Source organism: Eumetopias jubatus, unplaced genomic scaffold (genome assembly GCF_037043125.1).
Source record: "Eumetopias jubatus isolate StellerSeaLion01/CBP00866 unplaced genomic scaffold, mEumJub1_p1.0 scaffold_16, whole genome shotgun sequence".
Classification (NCBI taxonomy): domain Eukaryota; kingdom Metazoa; phylum Chordata; class Mammalia; order Carnivora; family Otariidae; genus Eumetopias; species Eumetopias jubatus.
The window spans coordinates 14,926,384-14,949,793 of record NW_028274822.1 but is presented as its reverse complement, the minus strand read 5'-3'; the positions used below and the strand labels follow the sequence as shown (position 1 = coordinate 14,949,793).

Below are 23,410 nucleotides of genomic sequence, written 5' to 3'. Positions count from 1 at the left end.
ATTAATGGTGTTCTCCACATTTATAATATTAAAAATTTGAGAGTAATAACCATTCAAATCTTTGTCAAAGGCCCTCAACTTACAACTGACATCATGTTTTAGGCCAGATACGTCTGCCCCCACTAGCCTAAGGCTAACACTGGTTGCCCATTTTATAAACTAAATCTCTGAACTATGCAAAGTGCTAAAACCCACTTTAGAGAGAGACTGTTAAGTAACAGATAACACTATGATAACACAAAATTTCAGGACTCCTGCCATAGAACATTATCTGTGATTAGAGATGTAGAAATGTATTTGAAATGTGTAATATGAAATAGTGTGTAATATGAAAATAGTGCCCTGGACTCCTTTTGAGAGTGCGTATCATTTATTACAAAGTAATCCAGGAGATAACATAGTTGAATGGGTGGATAAAAGCATGTCCCTAACTCAGCCATCCACATATAGATTTGAGTGATTCAATTACAAGCCCAGGAACTGGTCCCACCAAAGAGAGAAACACTGATGCAAATACCAACAACAGGCCGTGAAATCCATTCTGACACCCGAAACAGAGGCACACATACATAGTCCTACTGAATGAAATTACTGAATTGGGACCACAGAATCAGAGAGTTGCAGGAGTCCCTGGAGGTCATTTACAATTTCCAGGACAGTGGCCATAGCCTATTTATTAATCAGTTCATCAGTTTTTCAGGCAACTTGAATCATCACAAGGTTTTTGAAACTCTAAAACTCAGTTTATATCAAATACTTATTTTAAAATGTTAGGTTTGTCCATTTTTTTTTTCTTAAGTGGAAATGCTAGGTTCCTCCTTATTAGACTTGCTCCTATTCTCATGTTGGGTGGGGGCCTACACTTCCAAGAACTCCTGTTTTCTATACTTCTCAGGGAAAGGCACCTAAAAATACAGTAGTAAGTTCAGGATACTGAATGTGATGTGAAAAAATTTTACTTATTCATCAATCTGTATTTGGTCTTTGATACAATCATGTTCAATGTATACTAATTCTTTGTAGACCAACATTTTAAAACGTTTGAGTGAAAAAAAATTCTTCCTATTTGAAAGAAGGTCTTAAGTTTGGACCAAAGTGAAAATCAATTTATTTCCAACACCTGTTCATATCCATAATGAGATTTCGGGGTTTGTTTTTTTTCCTAGCTTCATTCAGACATGGACAGGGGAGATGGATCCATCAAATACATCCTCTCAGGAGAAGGTGCAGGTGTCGTGTTTACCATTGACGACACCACTGGAGACATCCATGCCATTCAGAGGCTTGATCGAGAGGAAAGGGCCCAGTACACTTTAAGGGCTCAAGCCCTAGACAGGCGGACCGGCAGACCAATGGAGCCAGAGTCAGAGTTCATCATCAAAATCCAAGACATCAATGACAATGAGCCCAAGTTCCTGGATGGACCTTATGTCGCCACTGTGCCAGAAATGTCACCAGTGGGTAAGGTGGAGAGTCACTGATTCTCACAGACAGCAGTTCTTCTACAGAAGATCCTCCTCTCTATATGCAAAGAGAGAATGTGCAGAACAGCTCACAAATTATAAACCTGGACTGAAAATGGACAACCAAGTTCCTAGACAGGAAACTACTTAGACAGTGAAATCAGCCGTAGTAAAAAATAATAGTAATAATAAGCCTAGCATTGTTATTCAGTTTTGATTCTTAAAAGACAGAGGATAGACAGATAGATAAATGATTCATAAGGGAGAAGCATTTTGGTATTATAAAAAAGCAATGAAGAACCCAAAGGCTGTGTTGTTCTCACTGGTTACTAAGAGTTTAAAACACAAATAACTCCTGTCTCACTAGAGAGGCACAAGTTAGGAGCTATGGAAGCTTGACCTCAAAAGGGGTTCTCCCAAACAGAACAACTGCAAATGCATTAAGACTGCCTATTCAGCATGCTTCCAAGCCGTTAGCAATTCAACTTGAACAGGTTTCCACCCTCTCTCTTTCTCAGGGACCTCTGTCATCCAGGTGACAGCCACAGATGCTGATGATCCGACCTACGGCAACAGTGCCCGGGTAGTATACAGCATTCTCCAGGGCCAGCCATATTTTTCTGTGGACTCCAAAACAGGTATGTGATGCATGTCATCAGAGATGGTTGCTTTATTCGCTACTAATTCATAACGGCTACTTATGACAAACCCAACTCTCCTTTTCAAGGACTCTCTAGGGACTGTATTAACGAAAGAAGACTGTTACAGGTGTTAGGATTAAGAGAGCAAACCAGCACTGCCCTGGTGGGTAAGAGCAGCACTATGTCTAGACATTGCCCAGAGTCTGACTGGAGAGGCCAAAAGGCCTCCCTACACAAAGGGACATCCTCACCAGCCTTCAATAACTCCTACAGTTGAATTTATTCCCAGGGATTGTTTTTTATCACTCCAAGAAGACCTGAGAGGATTGACACATTAACCTGGGCTCACTAGAGAACTAAGATCATGGATTTTGAAACTATGAAGAGCCTTAAGGGAATCATCCAGTCCATTACTGGTCACTTAACAAATAAGGAAATTGGGAATTGAGACCTAATAAAGTGCTTCTATTTGTAGATGGGTCCCCTGACTTTTGGTCTGATGTTTTTCCCACTGAACCACCCTGTACTAAATAGAGAACACGGCCAGAATAAATGGATGCTGGGACACACAGATTTTGTTGAGGGGGGAAAGAGTGCAGAGCATGGGATGTGGCCCCCCAAAAAGCAGGTGCTGAGTGGGAAGCTCTCACAGGGAGGAAAGCATAAAGAACGGGATGCGTAAGAAGGAATGTGGCAAAAAAGGACAAATCAACAGAAGTTTGGTTGTGTTTTTTTGTTTCTTTCAGTTTTACCTGAGAGCTTTGACTACAGAACTTATGTTTTATCATGATTATCCTGCACTTGTGCCAAGCTTTCTTCCTTTTAAAATACTTTCACAGACATTACGATATTTGAGCCTCCCATTATTCTTGTGAACCTGTGAAATACATGGGAGGGCTGTTATTCCCATTTTCCATACAGGAAAATTGAAGACCTAAAAGTAATTAACAAGGAACTTGAGTAAAGAAACTTACAGCCACAGAGGTGAAGTAAATGGTTAACACTCAAAGTCACCTCTCCATTTGAAAGAGAAAAAATACATTTCTATTAGCAACCTGATAGAATTTTTTTTTCCAAAAGTCCTAAGGGGAACCAGGCATTCAGAAAATTATATCATAAAAGCAGAAAGTGAGGGAGTGTAAATTAGTAGGAGTAAAGAAAAAAGGTTGCAGCGAGGGGCTTCTATAAAACAGTAACTTTAACAATTCTACAGAGGGGGAGGGAAAGCGGAGGGGATGCCCACAGGGAAGACAGGAAGAGGGTAATGTGTCCTTTACATCCTAAGAGGAACCTTACATTATTTTGACAGCTCCCAGGGGGCATCTTTAGTGTTAAGGTCAAAAATACATGAAAAGATAGTTATTGCTGTGCATTTAAAAAGGAAAATGCTGCATATTTCACTCTAGAACTTTGTTACTATAATGCAATATATACACTATAGGAGTAAACTGGAGACAAGTTTGTGGTTCCCAATCTCTTCTCTTTGCATGCAAAAGGTCTATTTAGCCAAGGGTCATGCTGTAAACGTGCAGTAAATAAGCCTTTAATCTTTGCCTAGAGTGTAGAGAAGTCAACTTTTCTACATAGCAGGGCTAAAAGGGAGATAAAACATTACAGCACATCCTTGGCAGGATCAAAACAACACATTTCACTGGCTTTTGATTTAGACCCCTCTTCTTAAATGAAACTGTATCATCACACTGTGATGCTGCTACTTAGTGTCTGGGGCAGTTCATCCCTTATGCATGTTAAAAATGAACAACTCAACAGAGCATCTTTCATGTCCCAGCTCACGGAAATCAGTGAAGCACAGAGGTAAGCAGAACATAACAAAACTGAATGAATATATAACAAAAGGAAAATCAAATCAGAATTCCAACCCTGCTAACAGGTATTGGGGAGGCAGGGAAAAGCAGCCTAGGAGTGAGCTGCCTTAAGAAAAGTCATTCACACTACAAGGGCCCTAGGGGCTAAAGAAAGAGCGGGCTGAAAGAGAATTATCTAAAATCATAGATTTGCAGACATACGAGGCTTTTGTTTTCTGGGACCCGAAGCCCCAGTTTTCTTTGGTATAACAGAGACCCGTGAAATTGGTCCGGACTGCTAGTCCCTAACTCTGTTGGAGAGCTGCTGCTGCCACCTCCTGTTTTCTCTCAGTAATGTCGCCAAAGGAAATGGGACTCAGGTCTTCCTGCTGGAAGTGTTTACTCACCATTTGTTTAAGCACAGTACTGTTTTGAAACTAGAATTCTGACCTCAAGTTTAATAAAACATAAATGATTTGCATCTCGACTCTAGATATTAACAATGCACAAGGGAGAAACCTAGAAGCCGATCTTAAACACTGGATTTGTGGATTTGTTTTTAAAAAGTCTTTTCTATCCTGCAGGTGTAATTAGGACAGCGCTCATGAACATGGACCGAGAAGCCAAAGAATACTATGAAGTGATTATCCAAGCCAAGGACATGGGAGGGCAGCTTGGAGGATTAGCTGGGACCACAACAGTCAACATCACCCTCTTGGATGTCAATGATAACCCACCCCGCTTTCCCCAGAGTGAGTACCTAACCAATGAGAGTATAGCTCTCCGGCCAGAGGGATGCATCTATTACAGAAGATGAAGAAAAAGGCAGGCCTGGGTTCCTCTTTAAGTTCAATTATTCATGGGTTCCCTTCCTACATTTATCATGCAATTCTCACATCACCATTTCCCTTCTGGGTCCCAACATCCCATAGCACTTAGCCAGTGTTTCTCACTTCCTTCATTATCACCTCTCTCTGGAGCTCTTGTAGACTTTTTTTTTTTTCCCTTGATCTCCACGCCCTGCACCCCACCCCATAAAATTAAATACGAAGGAGTAAGATTTTGTTGGGTACGGTTGAACTTTAGAGAGCCACAAACCATCGTAGCATCTAAGATTTATGTTCCTATTTCCCCCTTCCCCAAACTGATGTTTGCCCCCTAGGATAAAATACTGCCCTGTTGAGAACGCACACATAGAAAAGAAGCCAAACTGAAGGTAAACACATAGCGGCCCATCTGACTACCTTAACCAGTCAATTCACAAGAGTACCAACCACCTGCTTTCTAATGGCACTGGGCATGAGGGATACAACATTCTTGAAACCCAGTCCCTGCCCCTGCGAAGCTTAAAATCCAGCTGGGGAGCACATATTCCACACTCATCAAAAGTTAACCAAGAAGTAGCATTTGCTGTACCACCTGAGCAGTACAGAATGAAACTTTCACAATAAACTAAGATGAATGAAGGCTTCATCGAAGGATGATACTTTCACAGGGGACTAAAAAATATAAAATATTTAAATAGGAAGAAAGAAAAACATTCCAGAAGGTGGAAGCCTCTCATTCATTAAAAAAAAAAAAAAAAAATTGTTTTGGGCACCATCTAGGTATAGCATATAGAGCAGTGTACAAAACAAAATCTCTGCTCTCCTAGAGCTCATTCCCATAGAACAGGAATGTAAGGGGAAAACATGTATCTACAGTATAAAGACCTGGAAATAAAGTAGCAAATGTGATTTTTTTATGTTCAAAGACCCCCTAAAAATGGAGACCTGCTCTTTAGTGTTTTAAATGTGTTCTATTTCTAAATATTTCTATATTCTAAATGTGTTATATTTCAAAGGAAGTCACTGAAAAGTTTCTGAGCAAGACACAAACCTAAAGGAAAGCTAATCTGATGGCCATGTACAGGATGGGTTGGCAAGAGTGGAGACTAGAAGCTGGGGAATCCATCAGGGAGGCTTTTAGAATGGTTGAGATTTGAACTGATAAGCACTTAAGGAAACAGCAGAAACAGTGCAGTGGGACAAATAAGAAAACATGGATTTCTGCCTCCTGATTTCTTGGCTGAAGGAACCACAGCAGAGGGTGGAGTCAAAGATGACTATGATGTTTTAAGTCTGGGTGACAGGGATAGAATTGTAGTACTGATAGAAATAGAGGGTGCATAATGGAACCAGTGGCAGGGAAGGAGGAAGACAAATTCAGATTTGAATATGAAGTGACAGCAGGACAATCTGACTGAATGTCCTTAAGGAAGGTGGAAATACAGAGCTATACCTGTAGAATGGAGCCCAGGAATGGAGAAGTGAATTTGAGAATCAGATGCCTACAACGAGCAGTTGGAGAAATGAGAATAGCAGACATAATTCCACGTGAAAGACCTGACCAGGAAAATCAGGTTTAAAAAAAAAAAAAAAAAAAGGAGGGCGCCTGGGTGGCTCAGTTGGTTAAGCGACTGCCTTCGGCTCAGGTCATGATCCTGGAGTCCCAGGATCGAGTCCCGCATCAGGCTCCCTGCTCAGCAGGGAGTCTGCTTCTCCCTCTGACCCTCTTCCCTCTCGTGCTCTCTCTCTCTCAAATAAATAAATAAAATCTTTTAAAAAAAGAAAGAAAGAAAAAGAAACTAAACCCAGAGTCAAACCAGATTATCAGCTGAACAGCTAATATTTTCAGTCAGCCAGACCAAGTGAGTCATCTCTTTTATCTACGTAAAGACAGGAAGGGAATTCAAATATTCTCATACAACTGGTATACACAAAGACCCCATGATATTTCATGAAATAAAAAGGCAGAATACTAGATAAGTATTTCACAAGTGATGCAACCAAGTAGGCTACTAAGCTGTTCAGTTCTACAATACAGCAGTGCATCATGGAACAGTTTGTGAAATGCCATATGGACTGGCTTTGTACTTTGTGTGGGTTCTATCTTTATCACTTCATGAATGGCTCACATTGCACACATTATAGACTATATCCTTGAACTACCCTATTTGGCTTTTTAAAATTTGACACTCGACAGCATCTCTGATGAAGACAGAAAGAGCAAAAGCAGCAAGTTATTACATAGCTCATAAGTATGTGGATTTAGACAAACTGCAGGAAAGTCAAATCACCCCAAACATGACAACTTTACAACAGCGTAACACAACACAATGATAACCAGGGTTTTAGTCCTGCCCCACAAACCAACATTCTAAACAACACCCAATCTAAAGCAAACATTTCGAGTTACCACTTCTTCAAGATAATGGGGAATCTAGCATAGAGCAGAAGCGAGGACTGTGTTGCAGAGAAGACGAAATATAAATGTACAAAAGTAATCTGCCTGCAAGCATTCTTTGTGCATCATCTCTACTTCCTCTAAAACCGTAATTATTTTTGCACTTTTAAAAAATTGTCTGTATCTCACCATTAAATATCTCCCCATCTGTTTGCAAAAACAAAGTTTAAATAATCTCACTATTCCATAAACCTACCTTGGATAAACTCTCTGCCTCACTAATCTTATGATTACTCATTTTAAAAATTCAGTTTTCCTTCCTTTTTATAAATCTTACCATAACTGATCATGGGATGTTGGCAAAATGACACTCCTACTATTTTATATTGAACAAGCTTAGTTACCTTTAACTGAACCAAATTTAATGGAATATCAAGATCTCAGGCTATTTATTTCTAATATAATGCATCACATGTAGAAATTTTATGTATATGCTTTTTTAAACACAGAACACATAGCTTTCTTGGTGTGGGAAAAATACTTATTTTTCCTAAAAGTTGTGCAATAGCAAAGTCTAATCCATCAACAATTTTGGAAGAGAATGGAAAGAGATCATGAAATCCAAGTGCCTGCCAGCTGACTACAGACATTAGCAATTTCCTAGCTCATATTTGCAAAGAACAGGCATTATTTCTTCTCCTGTGCAAGGGAGGGTACTGTGAGCTGGTTGGGTGCTGTCAACCTCCCAAAATCTTCATGAAACTCAAGCCCTCACATCCCAGGCTTCCCTGTAGCTTGCAATACATATTAGAATAAAAGAGGCTATGAACATATTGAAAATGTGATTGTGTGATTTTCTTTGTTATTTAGTCAGTCACATTTTGATTGACAAAATAATGAAGAACGTCAAAACGTTGAGCCCCAGAGAACGTAAGTGAGCGAAGACACAACTCTGTGGAGATGGAAAGGAACTAAATTTAATTGTGAAGCTGAGAAGGAGAACATTACCAACTCTGAGATTCTTACATTTGTGAGAACTTTTGGGGTATTCTATTCTGGAACAAGAGAACAAGAAACAACAGAGATTTCCACTGGGCAGAACCAAGTGCAAGGACACACTGATGGACACATGGAGCTAGTGGGAGCTTTGTTCTCTGCGGCTATTCTTCCTTTACAGATCACTGATGGCCGTTCAATTTGGGCAGGTGGCCACAGAGATGGAAACTCCATACACTGGCTTGGCCACGAAGGAAAACGTGGGCATTTCAAGTTTGAACAGAATAAATATGTACTTTGCAATCACAATGTTTTTTTCTTTCTCAGAAGGAATTAACATTTGGGGAGATAGTTCATGAGGAGGGACTGAAAGATTGGAAAGCAAGGTAATTCCTTCCACTCTGAAGGTGGATTCACTGAGATAAGAAATATTTTTGTTTTTATTCTGTCCTATTCTTAGGATTAGGTCAAGCTATTTTGGCCCCTCCTTAACCAGTATAAGCTAAGACGACCTACTGTCTGCTCAGCCTCTTTGGATCTCAGTTTTTCTTCTGTAAAACTCGAGTTTTAATTCTTGAACCAAGAGAAAGACGTCTTTTCCAGCATGCCTGATATGATATGATTATACTGCCAAGGCATTTTTTATAGCAACAGATTACAAGAATGCATGTTCTGACCTTTCTTCACAGAACATTATCAGATGAGTGTGCTGGAATCGGCTCCAGTTAGCTCCACTGTGGGTAGAGTGTTTGCCAAGGACTTGGACGAAGGAATCAATGCAGAGATGAAATACACCATTGTGGATGGAGATGGGGCAGATGCCTTTGACATTAACACGGATCCCAATTTCCAAGTTGGCATCATAACTGTGAAGAAGGTAATCCAACTCCTCTTTCCAAATCATGTTAATAGAGGCTTTGAATATATATGAAATGTTAGTAAGGGCTGTTGGGCTATTAATACATATTGCTTCAAATCCTTTGATAAACATTCTTTCCACTTCTTAAAAAGAAAAACCTCTTACCCCTTTTGCTTACATGTAAACACTGGCTGTGTGATCATTTTACAGAGAGGGTACCATGTCATGATAAAAATATATTATAAATATGTCCTTTCTCCTAGCTCACTACTTAACCACTTAAATTATTGTAGTTTAATTCACTAATGATGTTAATGAGTTGATCAATATTTTCAGTTGAATAACGTTCATTTTTTACTATAGTGTACCATAAATAACAATAAACCAAGCTATGATATTATTTATGAATCAATAAATAACACACAGAGATTTTTTAATTGCTACTAGAAGATCTCATAGATGCTAATTAGACTTGGAAAAGCTTTGTCAAACATAGCTGCTGAGTGGTATTACCCCTTGCAACTCCTTTGCTTCATAAATTACCAAGTTTTCTGAATGTAAGCTATCAAATTTTTCTGTGGCAAAAGCACATATGGATATATTGGGATGGAAGATAAAACCTTAAAAAATTGAAGTTTTAATACCCTAGTAAATATATGTGATGAAATTTAAAAACTCACTGATTTAATCTTCTTTCTCCTCCATTTTAAATACGTCTAAAATCCCAAGGTATCTTAAATTATTTATTCAACAAATATTTGTTGAGCATCTCCCTATGTGCCAGGTATTATTCTAGGCATTTAATGTACAGAGTAAATAAAATAACCAAAAATATCTGCCTTCATGGAGCCTACCTTCTAATAAAGGGAAGAAGACAATCAAAATAGCAAGTAAATCAACAAAGTAATATACTAGAAAGCGCTAAGTGCTATGGTGGGGAGGGGTAAAACAGAACAGAAGTGATATCAGAAAAGCCAACATGACTTCGAATTTTAAACTGGGTGCTTGGGATTGGCTTCACAAAGAAGTGACATTTATACAAAGATTTAACGTGGGTAACATGCCCACAGAGCTGGGCAGGCTGACAGTGCACACCCCCAGGAGGTGCCCTACAAATGACTTTCAGTGAGAACTGCACATGCAGCCCTGGAGACAAGGGAATGGGCATGTGGATACTGCAGGAAAGTGTTCCAGGCAAAGGGACAACCGGTGCCAAGGCCCAGAGACGGGTCTCTGCCTAGTTTGTTTCAAAAGCAGGAAAGGGTTTGATAAGGCTGAGTTGGAGGGGAAGACCAATAGATGAAAAAAGTCAGAAAAGTAACAAAGGAGCTAAACTGCTAAAGGAGCTAAACTTAACAGGCTGCTATAAGTACTTCTTCCTCTCAATAAAGCAGGGAACAACTGGAGGGCTTTAAAACATGTATGATATGGGGCACCTGGCTGGCTCAGTCAGTTAAGCATCCAGCTCTTGATCTGGGCTCAGGTCATGATCTCAAGGTTGTGAGATCAAGCCCCATATTGGGCTCCACGCTCAGCAGGGAGTCTGTTTCTCTCCCTCTCCCTCTGCCCCTCCCCCCACTCTTGCACGCTCTCCATAAAATAAATAAATAAATCTTTAAAAAATAAATAAAAAATAAAACATACATGACATAACTGGACTTTAATTATAAAATACTCTGTCGGCTGTGTTGAGAAAAATCCATAAAAGGGGAGCAAGGATAGGAACAGGCACACCAGCTGAGAGACTACTGCAATAATCTAGGTAGATGATGGTAGCCTGGCCTAGGGTAGTAGGAATGGCGATAGTGAGAAGCAAACAGAACACAGATATATTTTGAAAGTAGAGTCAGGAAGATTTCCTAACAGATTGGATGAGGACATGAAAGACAAAAGTCAAATGAGCAACAAGAACAGAGCTGCCTCTGAGACGGGGGAGTCTGCAGGTAGAAAAGGTGGCAGGTGGTGGCAAATACTGGGATTAAGTTCTGGACATGTTACCCAAGTAGAGATGTGTAGTAGCTGCTGGTTATAGGAGTGCGGAGTTTGGAGAAGAGTTCTGAGCTAGAAATACAAATTTGGGAGTCACAAGCATATAAATGGCACTTGAAGCAAATACAAGAAAATGCCATTCCAAGGGCTTGAGCATAGATGGAGAAGATAGTGACATGAGCCCCGCAGCACCCCAACATGAAGAGGTCAGAGAGAAGAGCAAAGACAAGCAAGGAGACTAAGGAGAGATCAGGGAAACAGGAAGAAAATCAAGGGAGTGTGGTGTTCTGGAAGGCATGAAAAACCATCTCCAGGAGAAGGGAAAGACAACTGCTATTGAAATTCATATAAGAACACTGAAAACTGACCACAGACTTTAGGAATATGGAGACCATTAATGACCAGGATGAAAGGAACGGTCATAACTATTTAGAATGGGGCACAAGTTAATGTGTTTAATAACAACTTTACTATATGCTGTTCCACAGAGTTGAATTAACACTACTTTAGAAGGGAAGAGTTCACATATTTGTCCTGTATTCACTTAAGCAATATACAAATACAGCAAAAGAACAGATATATTCAGCATTCCACCAACCCAAATCTTTACAACCAGCACCCAATGACCTCAAAAACAGTGTAAAATGCTGATATTAACTTCACAATCATCAAATAAATCCGAATATAATTTAAATATTACAGTTTTTTATTTTATTCTCATCCCTTTAGAGTTAATAACATGTTAGAAATATAAAAGATGACTAGAAATAATAATACAAATTTGGTATATGACATAGGATTAAGAACATTCCCCTACTATGTGGTATGCCTTAACTGTAAACAAGGTAAATGCTCAAAGCTTCAGATAATTATTGTTTCTTTAATGCAAAACTCTTCTTTAAAACAATTAAGCAATCAGAAAAAGAGCTTTTGGGATTCTCAATATACTTTAAATGTTATTCTGTATCTTAATATACAAGATAATGCTAAATAATATCAATTCATGTCAAATTATTAGAATATAGCTTAGACCTTATTACAAGCCATTCATTTTTTTAAAATATTAACCATTACAACTTTGTATCTGAAAGGAACTTCAAAATGCTGTTTTCTCCAGCTCCCTTACGTGGAGAAAAGATTAAACCTCGTAAGACACACCACTGTCTTTCATTGTCATTACTAAAACTATACCCATGTTTAACCAAAACAGACATCAGTTTGGCCAAAGTCATCTGGATTTCTCTTCTGAACTTAGGAGGTGACAGAAAATGGAATTAAAAAAGAGGTCAATAGGGCACCTGGGTGGCTCAGATGGTTAAGCGTCTGCCTTCGGCTCAGGTCATGATCCCAGGGTCCTGGGATCGAGTCCTACATCGGGCTCCCTGCTCCTTGGGAGCCTGCTTCTCCCTCTGCTTCTCTCTCTCTCTCTCCCTCTGTCTCTCATGAATAAATAAATAAAATCTTTAAAAAAAAAAAAAAGAGGTCAATAAGTTGGGTAGATGGACAAGTCAAATATAATAAATACTTTAGAGGCTATTGACTGCTCAGTCTGTACTTTTGGAAACAACATTCACTCAGATGCCTGACCCACACCCATCTTCTATTTTGTCATTAATAATGTCATATAAAATTGAAACAGAAGTTCTGTTTTTGATTTATTTCCCTAAGCTCTATTATTTGTCTAAAAAGCACATGCTTTCTCAAAAAGAAAAATTAAGTTGAATTGATAGAATTGGGTCTTCATAAAATCACACTGATTACTACCCAGTACCTTGAGTCTTTTTGGCTTTTAAGTAATCAATCAATTGATTTTCAGTCTCTTAAGTCAAATGTTTGAAAGATAACTTGAAATACATACTTTGCAGATTGCTCTTTATTCTAGATGAGCCTGCTGTTATGCCAAATTCCAGTCTTCAGCATGTCTTCCATCTCCCAGGGTACAATAAAAGCAACTGTTTTGACGCCACTTTCCTCTTAGAGAGTCCACAGAGCAACACTTCTATATTTCATCAAATCTAAGAAGCCCATGAAATGTAAATTACATCACTGTTTTAGATACTACCTTAAAAAAAAAAAACTCTTGCAATTTAATTGATACAATGCCTTCTTTTTCCTTAGTTTATAGTTTTTGAAAAAACTCTTGTTGACACAGACATTATGTGCTTCACTAATACCAGATTTACTCCCTGCTGTTGTTTCCACGCCATTCTGCCCATATAACAATTGTTTCAATGTCATATCATAGTACAATCTTTCTGAAGACATTTTAGAAGGCAATGAAGTTCAACACATGCAGTATCCACAATGTGCAGAACTCAACTGAAATGCATGCATCCTGTCTCCTATTGGGCGTAAAGCAATTGTAAGATGCTATCAATTGGAGAAGCAACCCTATTTCCAAAACGTCAAAATATGAAAAGATGCACACCTTAAAAATCACTGAAATACTGTAACATAAAATCTGTATATATTATCACCCAACCAGTACTTGTTAATACTTGCACTGAAAAGCTTTTTTGCGCTACACAATGTAACATTTTTTTGCGGCCTTTTGGGTTTTAGACCCTTGCTAGGCACTGGGAAATAAAAATCTAATTCATAGCCTTTGCCCTTGAGTCTGTGAAAGGGACCAACAAAGAAACATTTGTAAAACAGAATAAAAAAGAACCACAATGTAAGTATGACAAAGTGCTATGGGAACAGAGGAAGGAATAATTAATCCTGCCTAAAAAAGCTGCATTACTATTTTGTGCCACAATTTTTGTGACTCAATTTTCAAGACTATAATGCCTCTTCATTATTATGTGCTCTAACTCTAGGAAATTTCTTGAATTTGGAACTTAGGTTTTGAGATTACTATTCTTGGATTTACTTTTACTATTATGACTATGGAAATAATTCTTTGATTTTAAAAAATAAGTACAAAAACTTTTCACGAGAGAAAAGTTAAACTCATATTTCATTTATGAGCAACTTAAAGCTTAGAGTATTAAGGACAATGTTTTCTTTCAATTTTAAATAATAAAATTATTTAAGTGAGAGAAACAATAATCTTAATGTAATCATCACTAGGTAACTTATTTTTTAAAAAATTTTAATAATTAAAAACTCATTTTAGTCTCTCCAACAGATAGTGTTGGAACAACTGGATATCCATACGTGAAAAAAACCACTTCATACCTCACTATAAAAAGAAGTTCAAAATGGATCATCTACCTACCTAAATGTAATAAACTAAAACCATAAAATTTCTAGAAGAAAACATGAAAGAAAATCTTTGTGACCGTTACTAGGCAAAGATTTCTTAGATATGACACCAAAATCCCAATAAGAAAGTGATAAATAAGATTTCACCAAAATTAAGAGTTTCTTCTCTTCAAAAGCACTGTTAAAACAAATCACAGATTGGGAATAAATATTTACAAACACATGTCTGATAAAGGACTTGAATATAGAATACATAATCAACTCTTCAAGAAGAAACATAAAAATGCTAAACATCATTTGGCATTAGGGAAATGCAAATTAAAACCACAATGAGATACTACTTCATACCCACTAGGACGGCTAAAATCAGAAAAACTGATGAAATCAAATAATGACAAGGATGTTAAACAACTAGAACTTTCATACATTCCCGGTGGGAATGCAAAGTGGTATAACCACTTCAAAAATTGGTTTGGAAGTTTCTTATAAAGTTAAAAATATACTTAACCATACAATCCTGCAATCCCATTCCTAGGTTTTTATCCAAGTTAAATGAAAATCTATGTTCACAGAAAAACCTGTATGCAAATGTTCATGGCAGCTTTATTCATAACCATCAGAAACTGGAAACAACCCAAATGTATCTCTAGTAGAGAATGGATAAATAAACTGTGGTACACCCATATAATAAATAGTACTTGGCAATAAAAAGGGACAAACTATTCATTCACGAAACAACATGGATGAATTCAAATGCATCATGCCAAGTAAAAGAAACCAGATTTGTAAAAGTATATACTGAATGGTTCCATTTATATGACATTCTTATAACAGGGCAGAGCATAGATCAGGTTGCCAGTGGGGAGGGCTTGACCACAAAGGGGCACAGGGCAAGGGGTAATGGCAGTGATAGAACTGTTCTATATCTTATCATGGTGGAAACATGACTATATAATTTGTCAAAACCTTCAAAACTTTACACTAAAAAAGATGAATTTTAATGTAAATTATACACATTAAAAAAAATACAAAATTTACACCAAATTAGAAAAACGACTTAAAATTAAGGGGAAAACAAACTTTACCTAGCTCAAACCTAACATAAACAACAGTGCCCACTTTGGGTTACCCATATTTAAGGAAAAATTTCAAGAAAACATTATGTAATTTACCAGGAAACAGTGAATGTCTAGATTTAGAGAGTAAGTATAAATAAAATAAATTGGTAAATCTATTCCTTCAAGTGTATCATAATCTGAGTGGCAGACTTCCCTATTAATAAAAATTACTTTTTAAAATTATTTTTTAATTTATTTTTGTAAGTAATCTCTACACCCAATGTGGGGCTCAAACTCACAATCCTGAGACTGTCACATGCTCTACCGTCTGAGCCAGCTAGGTGCCCCTAAAACCTTGCCTTTTGACTAAAAACTAGGGAGACAGTCAAGCTGGTAAAATGGCTGCTTAGTTTAAATGGGAATGGCTGACTCCACAAAACAAGAAATACAGTGTAGGGTCTAACCATGCAAAACAAGTAATAACCAAACAGCAATAACACAAAAAACTTTTTGTTAGATTTGAAAATACCTAATTTAAAGCAACTTCTACTGCTGTTTTTCTCAAAAGCAAAGCAGTTAATTAAATGGAAACATGCCTCTTTCTAACATAAAATGTGCTGACATCCAGCATATTTTATGAAAAAAAGCACCAGTGAATATTTAGTTAGAAAAATTTAAGTCACTACCAAGCGGATATGTGACTTTTAAGCTTTAGTAACTGCTTTGCTATCCACTGTAATTATCTTAAAGGACTAACTTTCCATGATTTTTTTTTTTTATTATCGATGATGTTCTGAGGTAACTGTTGCTCAAAACACTTAGACATTTTGTCAGCTTAAAAAAATAAATGGATTGTTCTTAAGAGATACCATTCAAGTTCACTTTCTACCCTAAAATGTTGTATTTATTTTGGCATAAAACATTTTTCAGGTAGGAATAGATTTAAAAAAAAAAAAAAGGAGCAACCAAAAAATTTTATGTATGACATGGAATTTTACTAGAAAAAGTTAAAGATTTGTAGATGACCTCTGAATGAGGAATTTAAAAATCTAGATGAGCATTTCTACTTTAACACTATGTAACCATGTCTGCTTCACCCAGTATTCCGAGCCTTCTGTCTCAGTCTCTTCAACTATAAAATGAGGCATTGGATTAGATCTTTAAAAGAGATTTTTAAAGGAGAACATCTATGGTAAACTTAATACATAAACATTGATCTGACACAGTACTGTGAGAACCCTTGTAAGGTGCTTATGGTAGTTTCTTGAAAAAAAAAAAAAGACTATTGCCTCTGTATTGAAGAATTTGGGGGGGGGCACCTAGGTGGCTCAGATGGTTAAGCATCTGCCTTCGGCTTAGGTCATGATTTCCAGATCCTGGGATCGAGCCCCATGTCAGGATCCCAGCTCAGTGGGGAGTCGGCTTCTGCCTCTCCCCCTGCTTCTCTCTCTCTCTCTCCCTCAAATGAATAAACAAAATCTAAAAAAAATTTTTTAAAAGAAAACGTAAAAGACTAGGCCTTAGTTACATGGATATTCTGAAACTCCTAGTTCTCATGACATTTTTTCAGATAAACAAGCAGCTTTAAAGATAAGGGGACCAGGCTGATTGAAGAGTAGGCCGGTTAAAGTACAGCCTGCCCAGAGTAACAGCAGATTTCCTGATCAGTACACACTGGCTGCCTTCACCCTCTCTCCAAGTGTCCAGATCTTCCTTACTTTCTTTACCCCATTTGTTGAAAATGACCTTAAGACCAAGAACTACGAACAAAGGAAAAATTCCCTTTGCTTTTCCCTTTGCCTCTTTTCCACCATTTTAATGAAGTTGGAAGTGTACCCCCTAGCCATCAATATTGGGGATCCTTTAGAACCTTGACATATATGCTCACTGCTAATCAATTTTCCTATCATTACTTTTCAGCCCCTGAGTTTTGAAAGCAAGAAAAGTTACACCTTAAAAGTGGAAGGAGCCAATCCTCACCTAGAGATGCGTTTTCTGAACCTAGGCCCATTTCAGGACACAACAACAGTGCACATCAGTGTGGAAGATGTGGATGAGCCCCCCATATTTGAGCCGGGCTTTTATTTTGTGGAGGTTCCTGAGGATGTGGCGATCGGAACAACCATACAGATCATTTCTGCCAAGGACCCAGATGTGACCAACAATTCAATCAGGTTTTTCCACAGATTTCACATTTCTTATACCTTAGAATCTTCCCTTCCCTGGTATCTCATTTTCTAGCACTTTTTCCCTTTGCTTCTTCCCTCTCTGAAGACTCTCCTCTTCAGTTCTTCTTGTTTAAATAAGATGGCCTTTCCATGTTATTTAGAAGTAAAGTTATCATTATGTCGGCAACTCACTGCCAATTTGTTTAGCAAAAAAACACACACATGCGCGTGCCGCGCGTGCACACACACACAAACACACACACTAACCTTAGTTTTCAATCATAGCCCTATTGACATTTTTGGGATGGATTCTTTATTGCAACAGGCTGTCCTGTGCATTGTACAATGTTTAACAGCATCTCTGGCCTCTACCCACTAAATGTCAGTAGCACCCCCCGAGTTGTAACAACTTAAAGTGTCCCACATATTGCCAAATGTCCCAGGAGGAGGAAGGGATGGGGGGATCAAAATCATCCCCAGTTGACAACTACCAATTCAGATAAAGCATAGACAGACACATGACACCAAAAAGTTAAAAACTGTCAAATCTTGGCACCTGGGTAGCTCAGTCAGTTAAGCATCTGACTTTTGGTCTCAGCTCAGGTCTTGAACTCAGCGTTGTGAGTTCAAGACCCACAATGGGCTCCATGCTGGGCATGAAGCCTACTTAAAAAAAAAAAAAGTCAAATCTCAGTGATGAATACAAAAGTGATCAATGCACATTCTTTCAATTTTTATGAACCTTGGATTTTTCTACTATATATACTTCCATATACTACAAAAGAACATAGGAACTACTCCTGCTGTCAATGGCTTCGATGCCATGTGGAATGGCCTGATATGGCTTTCTATTTCAAGCCTACATATCAGTCTCTCCAAAGTGTGTTTTGAACTTAAAAGATTCCAATCAAGATGCTTCCCCATCAAGGCAGGGAGGAGAGCTGCTCTTATAGCCATGGCCATTTCCTCCCCTCAACTCTGGAACCAAAGTGCAAACAGCTGGTGGACAGGTTGACACCTCAACCTTCTAGAGCAACTGCCAAGCCTCTGAAGCTTGACACAAAAGATCAGGATTCCAAGGCTGTTTGAGGCCATCTGTCACATTAATTGTTGAAAGTCACATGGGAAAATGGATCTGGGGCTTTAGTGCAGATAACACATTTTAAATGCACCCCAATTTATCAAATGCCTTTTCTATCAACGGGTACTTCCCTCACCTAATGCTATTTTGCATTTAATGAAAATGTGCTTTTTCAGTTTAACAAGGATGCTTCTGTCCTGAGAACAACTATACTGGGGGAAATCTGCTTCATCTAACCAACTAGTAAACATTTTACATTTGAAGGCATTAAAATGGCTAAAATGATTGTGTTTGAATTCTGATATTTGATTTTTAGAAGTCAACTAATCTTTCTGGTATGAATTATACCAACTTTATAGAAATGATATTTCAACCTTAAGCTTTTCAAATGTATAATAGGAGGGAAGAAGCAAAACTATATTATCCCCAAAACAACCATAACATAAATGAAACAGATTCTATAAATTCATATTTTCAGAAGCCAAGAAAAAAATATACGTATCTTCTGAATCAATTAGTTAATCAGTCCATGTTGGAAAAGATACTGTGGGGAAAATTTTATGGAGGGAGAGAAATAAAACAGGCATAAGCCTGAAAAAATTAGAGACCATTTCTAAAATAGTCAATCAAATATCCAGTGGATACTTCTACATCTTTCCTGATTCTGAATCTGGACTTCCACATGGTAAGCACTGGAAATACAGTTGTTAGGAGTCACACTGCTAAATGACAAGCAAAAGAGACTGCAGTCAGAAAACACACACACACACACACACACACACACACACACACACACACACGCCCCTAGAGTGTATGTGCAGTATTCAAAACTAAAGTCGTTAATTATCTCAAAACAGATGCAGAAATGAAAGCAAAACACCAACAGGCCCACATCCACTCTTGCCATGGAGCAAAGTGAGATACACAAAATTAAAGAATCCTGTCTGGCTAACAGAAAATGCTGCTTCAGATGCCTGGCCTTTGAAAATCATCAGTTGCCAGCATCAGGGAGGTACATAATAGAGAGGCTTTCTATTCTAACAGACCCCAGTCAGGAGGAATCCACCAGTGAACAGGCCAGAGGCAGAGAGCAAGGTCCCCTTGCTTATCCTGGGGCAGAATTCTAGGTCCTGAGAGAGAAACTGACAAGAACAGGGTGACAGCCACAGGCCTGGAGATAACAAGATAAGCATTCAGAGAGAGGGGGCAAAGAATTCCACTTATCAGAACTGGGGATAATTCTCCCTCTGCCTTTTGGTTGCAAAGGAGAATTCATGTTGCCAAGATAGAAGGTTCCTGACTCTTTGAACTGTCTGACAGGAATGAAGAATGGTCCCTAGACTCAAGTAGAACATCAGGAGTCCTGGATTCTCACAGGGAAAAGCACATAAAGGGCAAATCCTTGGCTATCATTTAATAGACCCATTTGGAAATTACTGTCCAACGTTATCTTTCCCCAAATTGCTCATTTTATCCTTATTTTTCCTATAAAAGTTATTTTCTTTTAAAATAATTTGCAAGTTATATGCTGCTTGGCTATCGAATTCATCTTCTGCATTTTTATTAGAAATAAATGAGATTATATTCCTAAAAAGAAAACACACATATTAAATTGCCCCAAAATCGATGTATCACCTAAAGTTAAAATGTTATGGATAAAAGGCCATTTAACTTTTTAAAAAGATTATAAGGACTTTCATCATCTCCTTTCTAGAAACTTTACGGCATGTTCAGGCATATAAGCTGGTCATGATTTACTAGTAAATCCCAAAACTAAATCTCCAGATTTAGTTACATATACAAGAAAAATACGATGTGTAGTATCTCCTAAACAATTTAGGATCTCCTAAATTTTTAATAAATGCCCAAGACACTTCTGGCAAGCAGGAAACTAAACCATTTGGCAAATGAAATAGGCTTCTGCTGGTATGGAAACAGCCTGCTTTCCTGTGCCTTCCTAGAGTGTATGTGTGTGGATTTAGCAAGCCTGCCCATTGACGCCCTACCTTCAAATCACTCCCAAATTCAGAGTATGTCCTCAGCCAAGCAAGTAAGCAGGGAGCCCAACAAACACTAGCTATCATTCACTGAAGGCAGTTTTGTATGTGCATATCATGCCTATTCTTCCAATAGGTGAGAATATTATGGTTAGAGAAAGGAAAACCACCTACATAATTCAATAGTGTGTCCCAATTTCCTCATTTTCCATCTGTATCTACACCTTTAATTTGTTCTCCTGCCTCCTGAAAACTGGCGCCGTGTCCCATTCAGAGTAGTGAATGCCGTGACTGCCTCAAGTCAGGAACTTCTGATTTGGGAAATCAGAAGGGGATTCCACTTGCTGAGGACGGCTTCTCGGAGGCAAGCTTGCAGCGTTTCCTCTAGCTGTGGCACTAGGCAGTACCGTCATGGGCTCTGCCGGCTAGTTATTTCTATCACCCCATCTCCCATACCATCTGCAACATTTGCTATGGCGCTGTAGGTCTGAGTGTGCAAAGCTGGTTCATCACAGAGGCTGGGGGCTGCCTCTCCCCTCGGCACTATGCCTCCAGCTTGGAGAGCTGCCATCCGGGTTATGGTTCCATGGGCTGAATGGGGGGCTGAAAGAAAAGACCGCATTTTTTCCCAAAGACAAATTCAACTCTTAAAATAGCCAGTGAACTTCAAAACTAAATCACTAATTATACCTAGAAAAAGAAATGCTCCAATTAATTTTAAATGAACTTTGTAGGCATGTGTTTGTTCTTTACTAAGAAGTCAATGGTGTACCATCATGGCTTCCTCTATTTCAAGAAGAGATAAGGCTTTGTCTTAAACAGTTGCATACCTTCGGTGCACAGTAAGGCAGCATGGAGTGGCAATCACAAGCAGGAATCTAAACCCAAACTGCTTAGGCTTGATTCCAATCTTGGGACAGTGACTTAACCAATCCAGGCCTCAGTGTCCTCACCTGTAAAACCAAGATAACAGTACCTACCCTCCTAGGGATACTACAAGGAATAAATGAACCAATATATGTAAGGTGTATGAAGCAGTGCCTGGCTACAGTAAGTATTCATTAAATAGGGTCACAAAGAAAGGCATTAATGTACTTCCTTAAATTTTGCAACTCTTGGAGAATTATAACTGAAATGATTCCATTTCTCCAGCCCTTAGTGATCACTTTTTCCTTTAGTTCCTCTCTGAACAGCCAACTAGAATCCCTACAGGCAAAAAATACAGATCTGGAACAAATATTTTACCAAATAATACATACACATGCATATACTGTGTGTATGTGTGTGTGTGTGTGTGTGTGTGTGCATGGATAGATGTATATATACCTACACACCTGTACATATTGGAAACAAAAGTTGTACCATCAATATTTACCCTTATTGCATGGACAGTCTGGCATGCATATGTTCTATTTCATTTTCTTTCAACACCAGTCATAACTAGCCTATTGATTTCACTAACCTGCAATTTGAAAAACAACGCACTAAAGAAAATTCTTACTCCCATCAAAACGGCAGTTTCCTAGTTTCAACAACTTTTAAGATATGGCTGCAATCACTGGCAACTTTAAATAGAATTTTGAACAGTAGTTTTATATTACCTCTGCAAATTATTAGCTGTTTAACTGTATGAAAGTAAGGTTTTCTTTTCTGCTGAGGTAACACCTACCTTCTAGAATTTTTATAAAAATTTAAAAAGAAGCTATAAAATATCTGGTATTCCGTAAGTGGCACCTATTATAATTACCAGCTGTTCCCAAGGACTACACAGATTCTCAAGAATGGTTCTCAAGGGACACGTGGGTGGCTCAGTCAGTTAAGCATCCGCCTTCGGCTCAGGTCATGATCCCAGGGTCCTGGGATTGAGTCCCGCATCAGGCTCCCTGCTCAGTGGGGAGCCTGCCTCTCCCTCTGCCTGTGCTCCCCCTGCTTGTGCATACACTCACGCTGTCTCTCTCTGACAAATAAAATCTTAAAAAAAACAAAAGAGTGATTCTCAATCATGGCTATATATCATGGAAGATTTTAAATATACAGATGCCTGAATCTCCCTCCACACTGACTGAATCTCCCAAAATGGGGACCAGGTGAGAGAACACAGAGAGTCAGATTGCCAAATCAGGTTCAACAGGAACTGTGGCTCTGTACCCAAAATAAATAATGACTCGAAGGATAGAGACAACAGCAAAATATGAGGCAAGCAGTCTGTCCTTCGAGAGGTCTGAAACCGTCAGGTAAATATCCTTCTTTTCCTGTGTAAGGATCCATGTTGGTCCATACTGAACATGAAAGATATAAGCAATGAAGTGCACTGTCTGAAAAAAAAAAGGAGCCATTTTGGTTATGGAATATCTGCTTTTTATACCCCATTAATTACATAGCTCACATGATATTTTCCAGCAAGCTGTGCCCCATAAATTCATAAATTCCAGGTTTATTTACATTAAGCAACCTAGTCAAACCTGGTTCATCCTGCTAAAAATAGTCCACAGATAAGGACTTACTACTGTGTTTGCCAACAGGTCAGTCATTAGCATGTTTACAAAGGACCTGATGGAAATCTTTCCTTCTCAATAGGTGATATTAATTACAGGGATTGGAACTACTCAACTATACCTTTTCCAGTTCCAATCTAGCATTTCAAAACTTATGTGAATAAAATTTGTTTTGAACTAAGACATGTAGGGGTTGATTCTCAGAATGTCCCAAAAGCCTTAGGGCAGTATTAAGCTTTAAATAGCTGAAACTGATCTTTCATTGGCTAAAACTGCCCTAAGGCTTTGACACCCTGTTTTATTTCATTTTATGAATGTAGAAATTCAAGCAGTAATAGGTTGTTGTTGGTTATGTTTTTTAGGGGGTTTTGGTGGGGGACTGTTTCTGGACATGATAAAACAGCAAATGCAGTCTTCCAAGGGTCT

General features: G+C 38.4%; 1 protein-coding gene across 1 annotated transcript in view; it reads left to right on the top strand.

Annotated features, from left to right (window-relative positions):
• CDH20 (cadherin 20) overlaps positions 1 to 23,410 on the top strand; it is a 48,132-nt gene that overhangs the window by 7,207 nt on the left and 17,515 nt on the right. Inside the window, exons 2-6 of the mRNA XM_028102944.2 lie at positions 1,167 to 1,461; positions 1,982 to 2,101; positions 4,494 to 4,661; positions 8,820 to 9,007; positions 17,164 to 17,417. Of these exons, the coding sequence (XP_027958745.1) occupies positions 1,167 to 1,461; positions 1,982 to 2,101; positions 4,494 to 4,661; positions 8,820 to 9,007; positions 17,164 to 17,417 (1,025 nt within the window). The remainder of the gene's footprint in view (positions 1 to 1,166; positions 1,462 to 1,981; positions 2,102 to 4,493; positions 4,662 to 8,819; positions 9,008 to 17,163; positions 17,418 to 23,410) is intronic.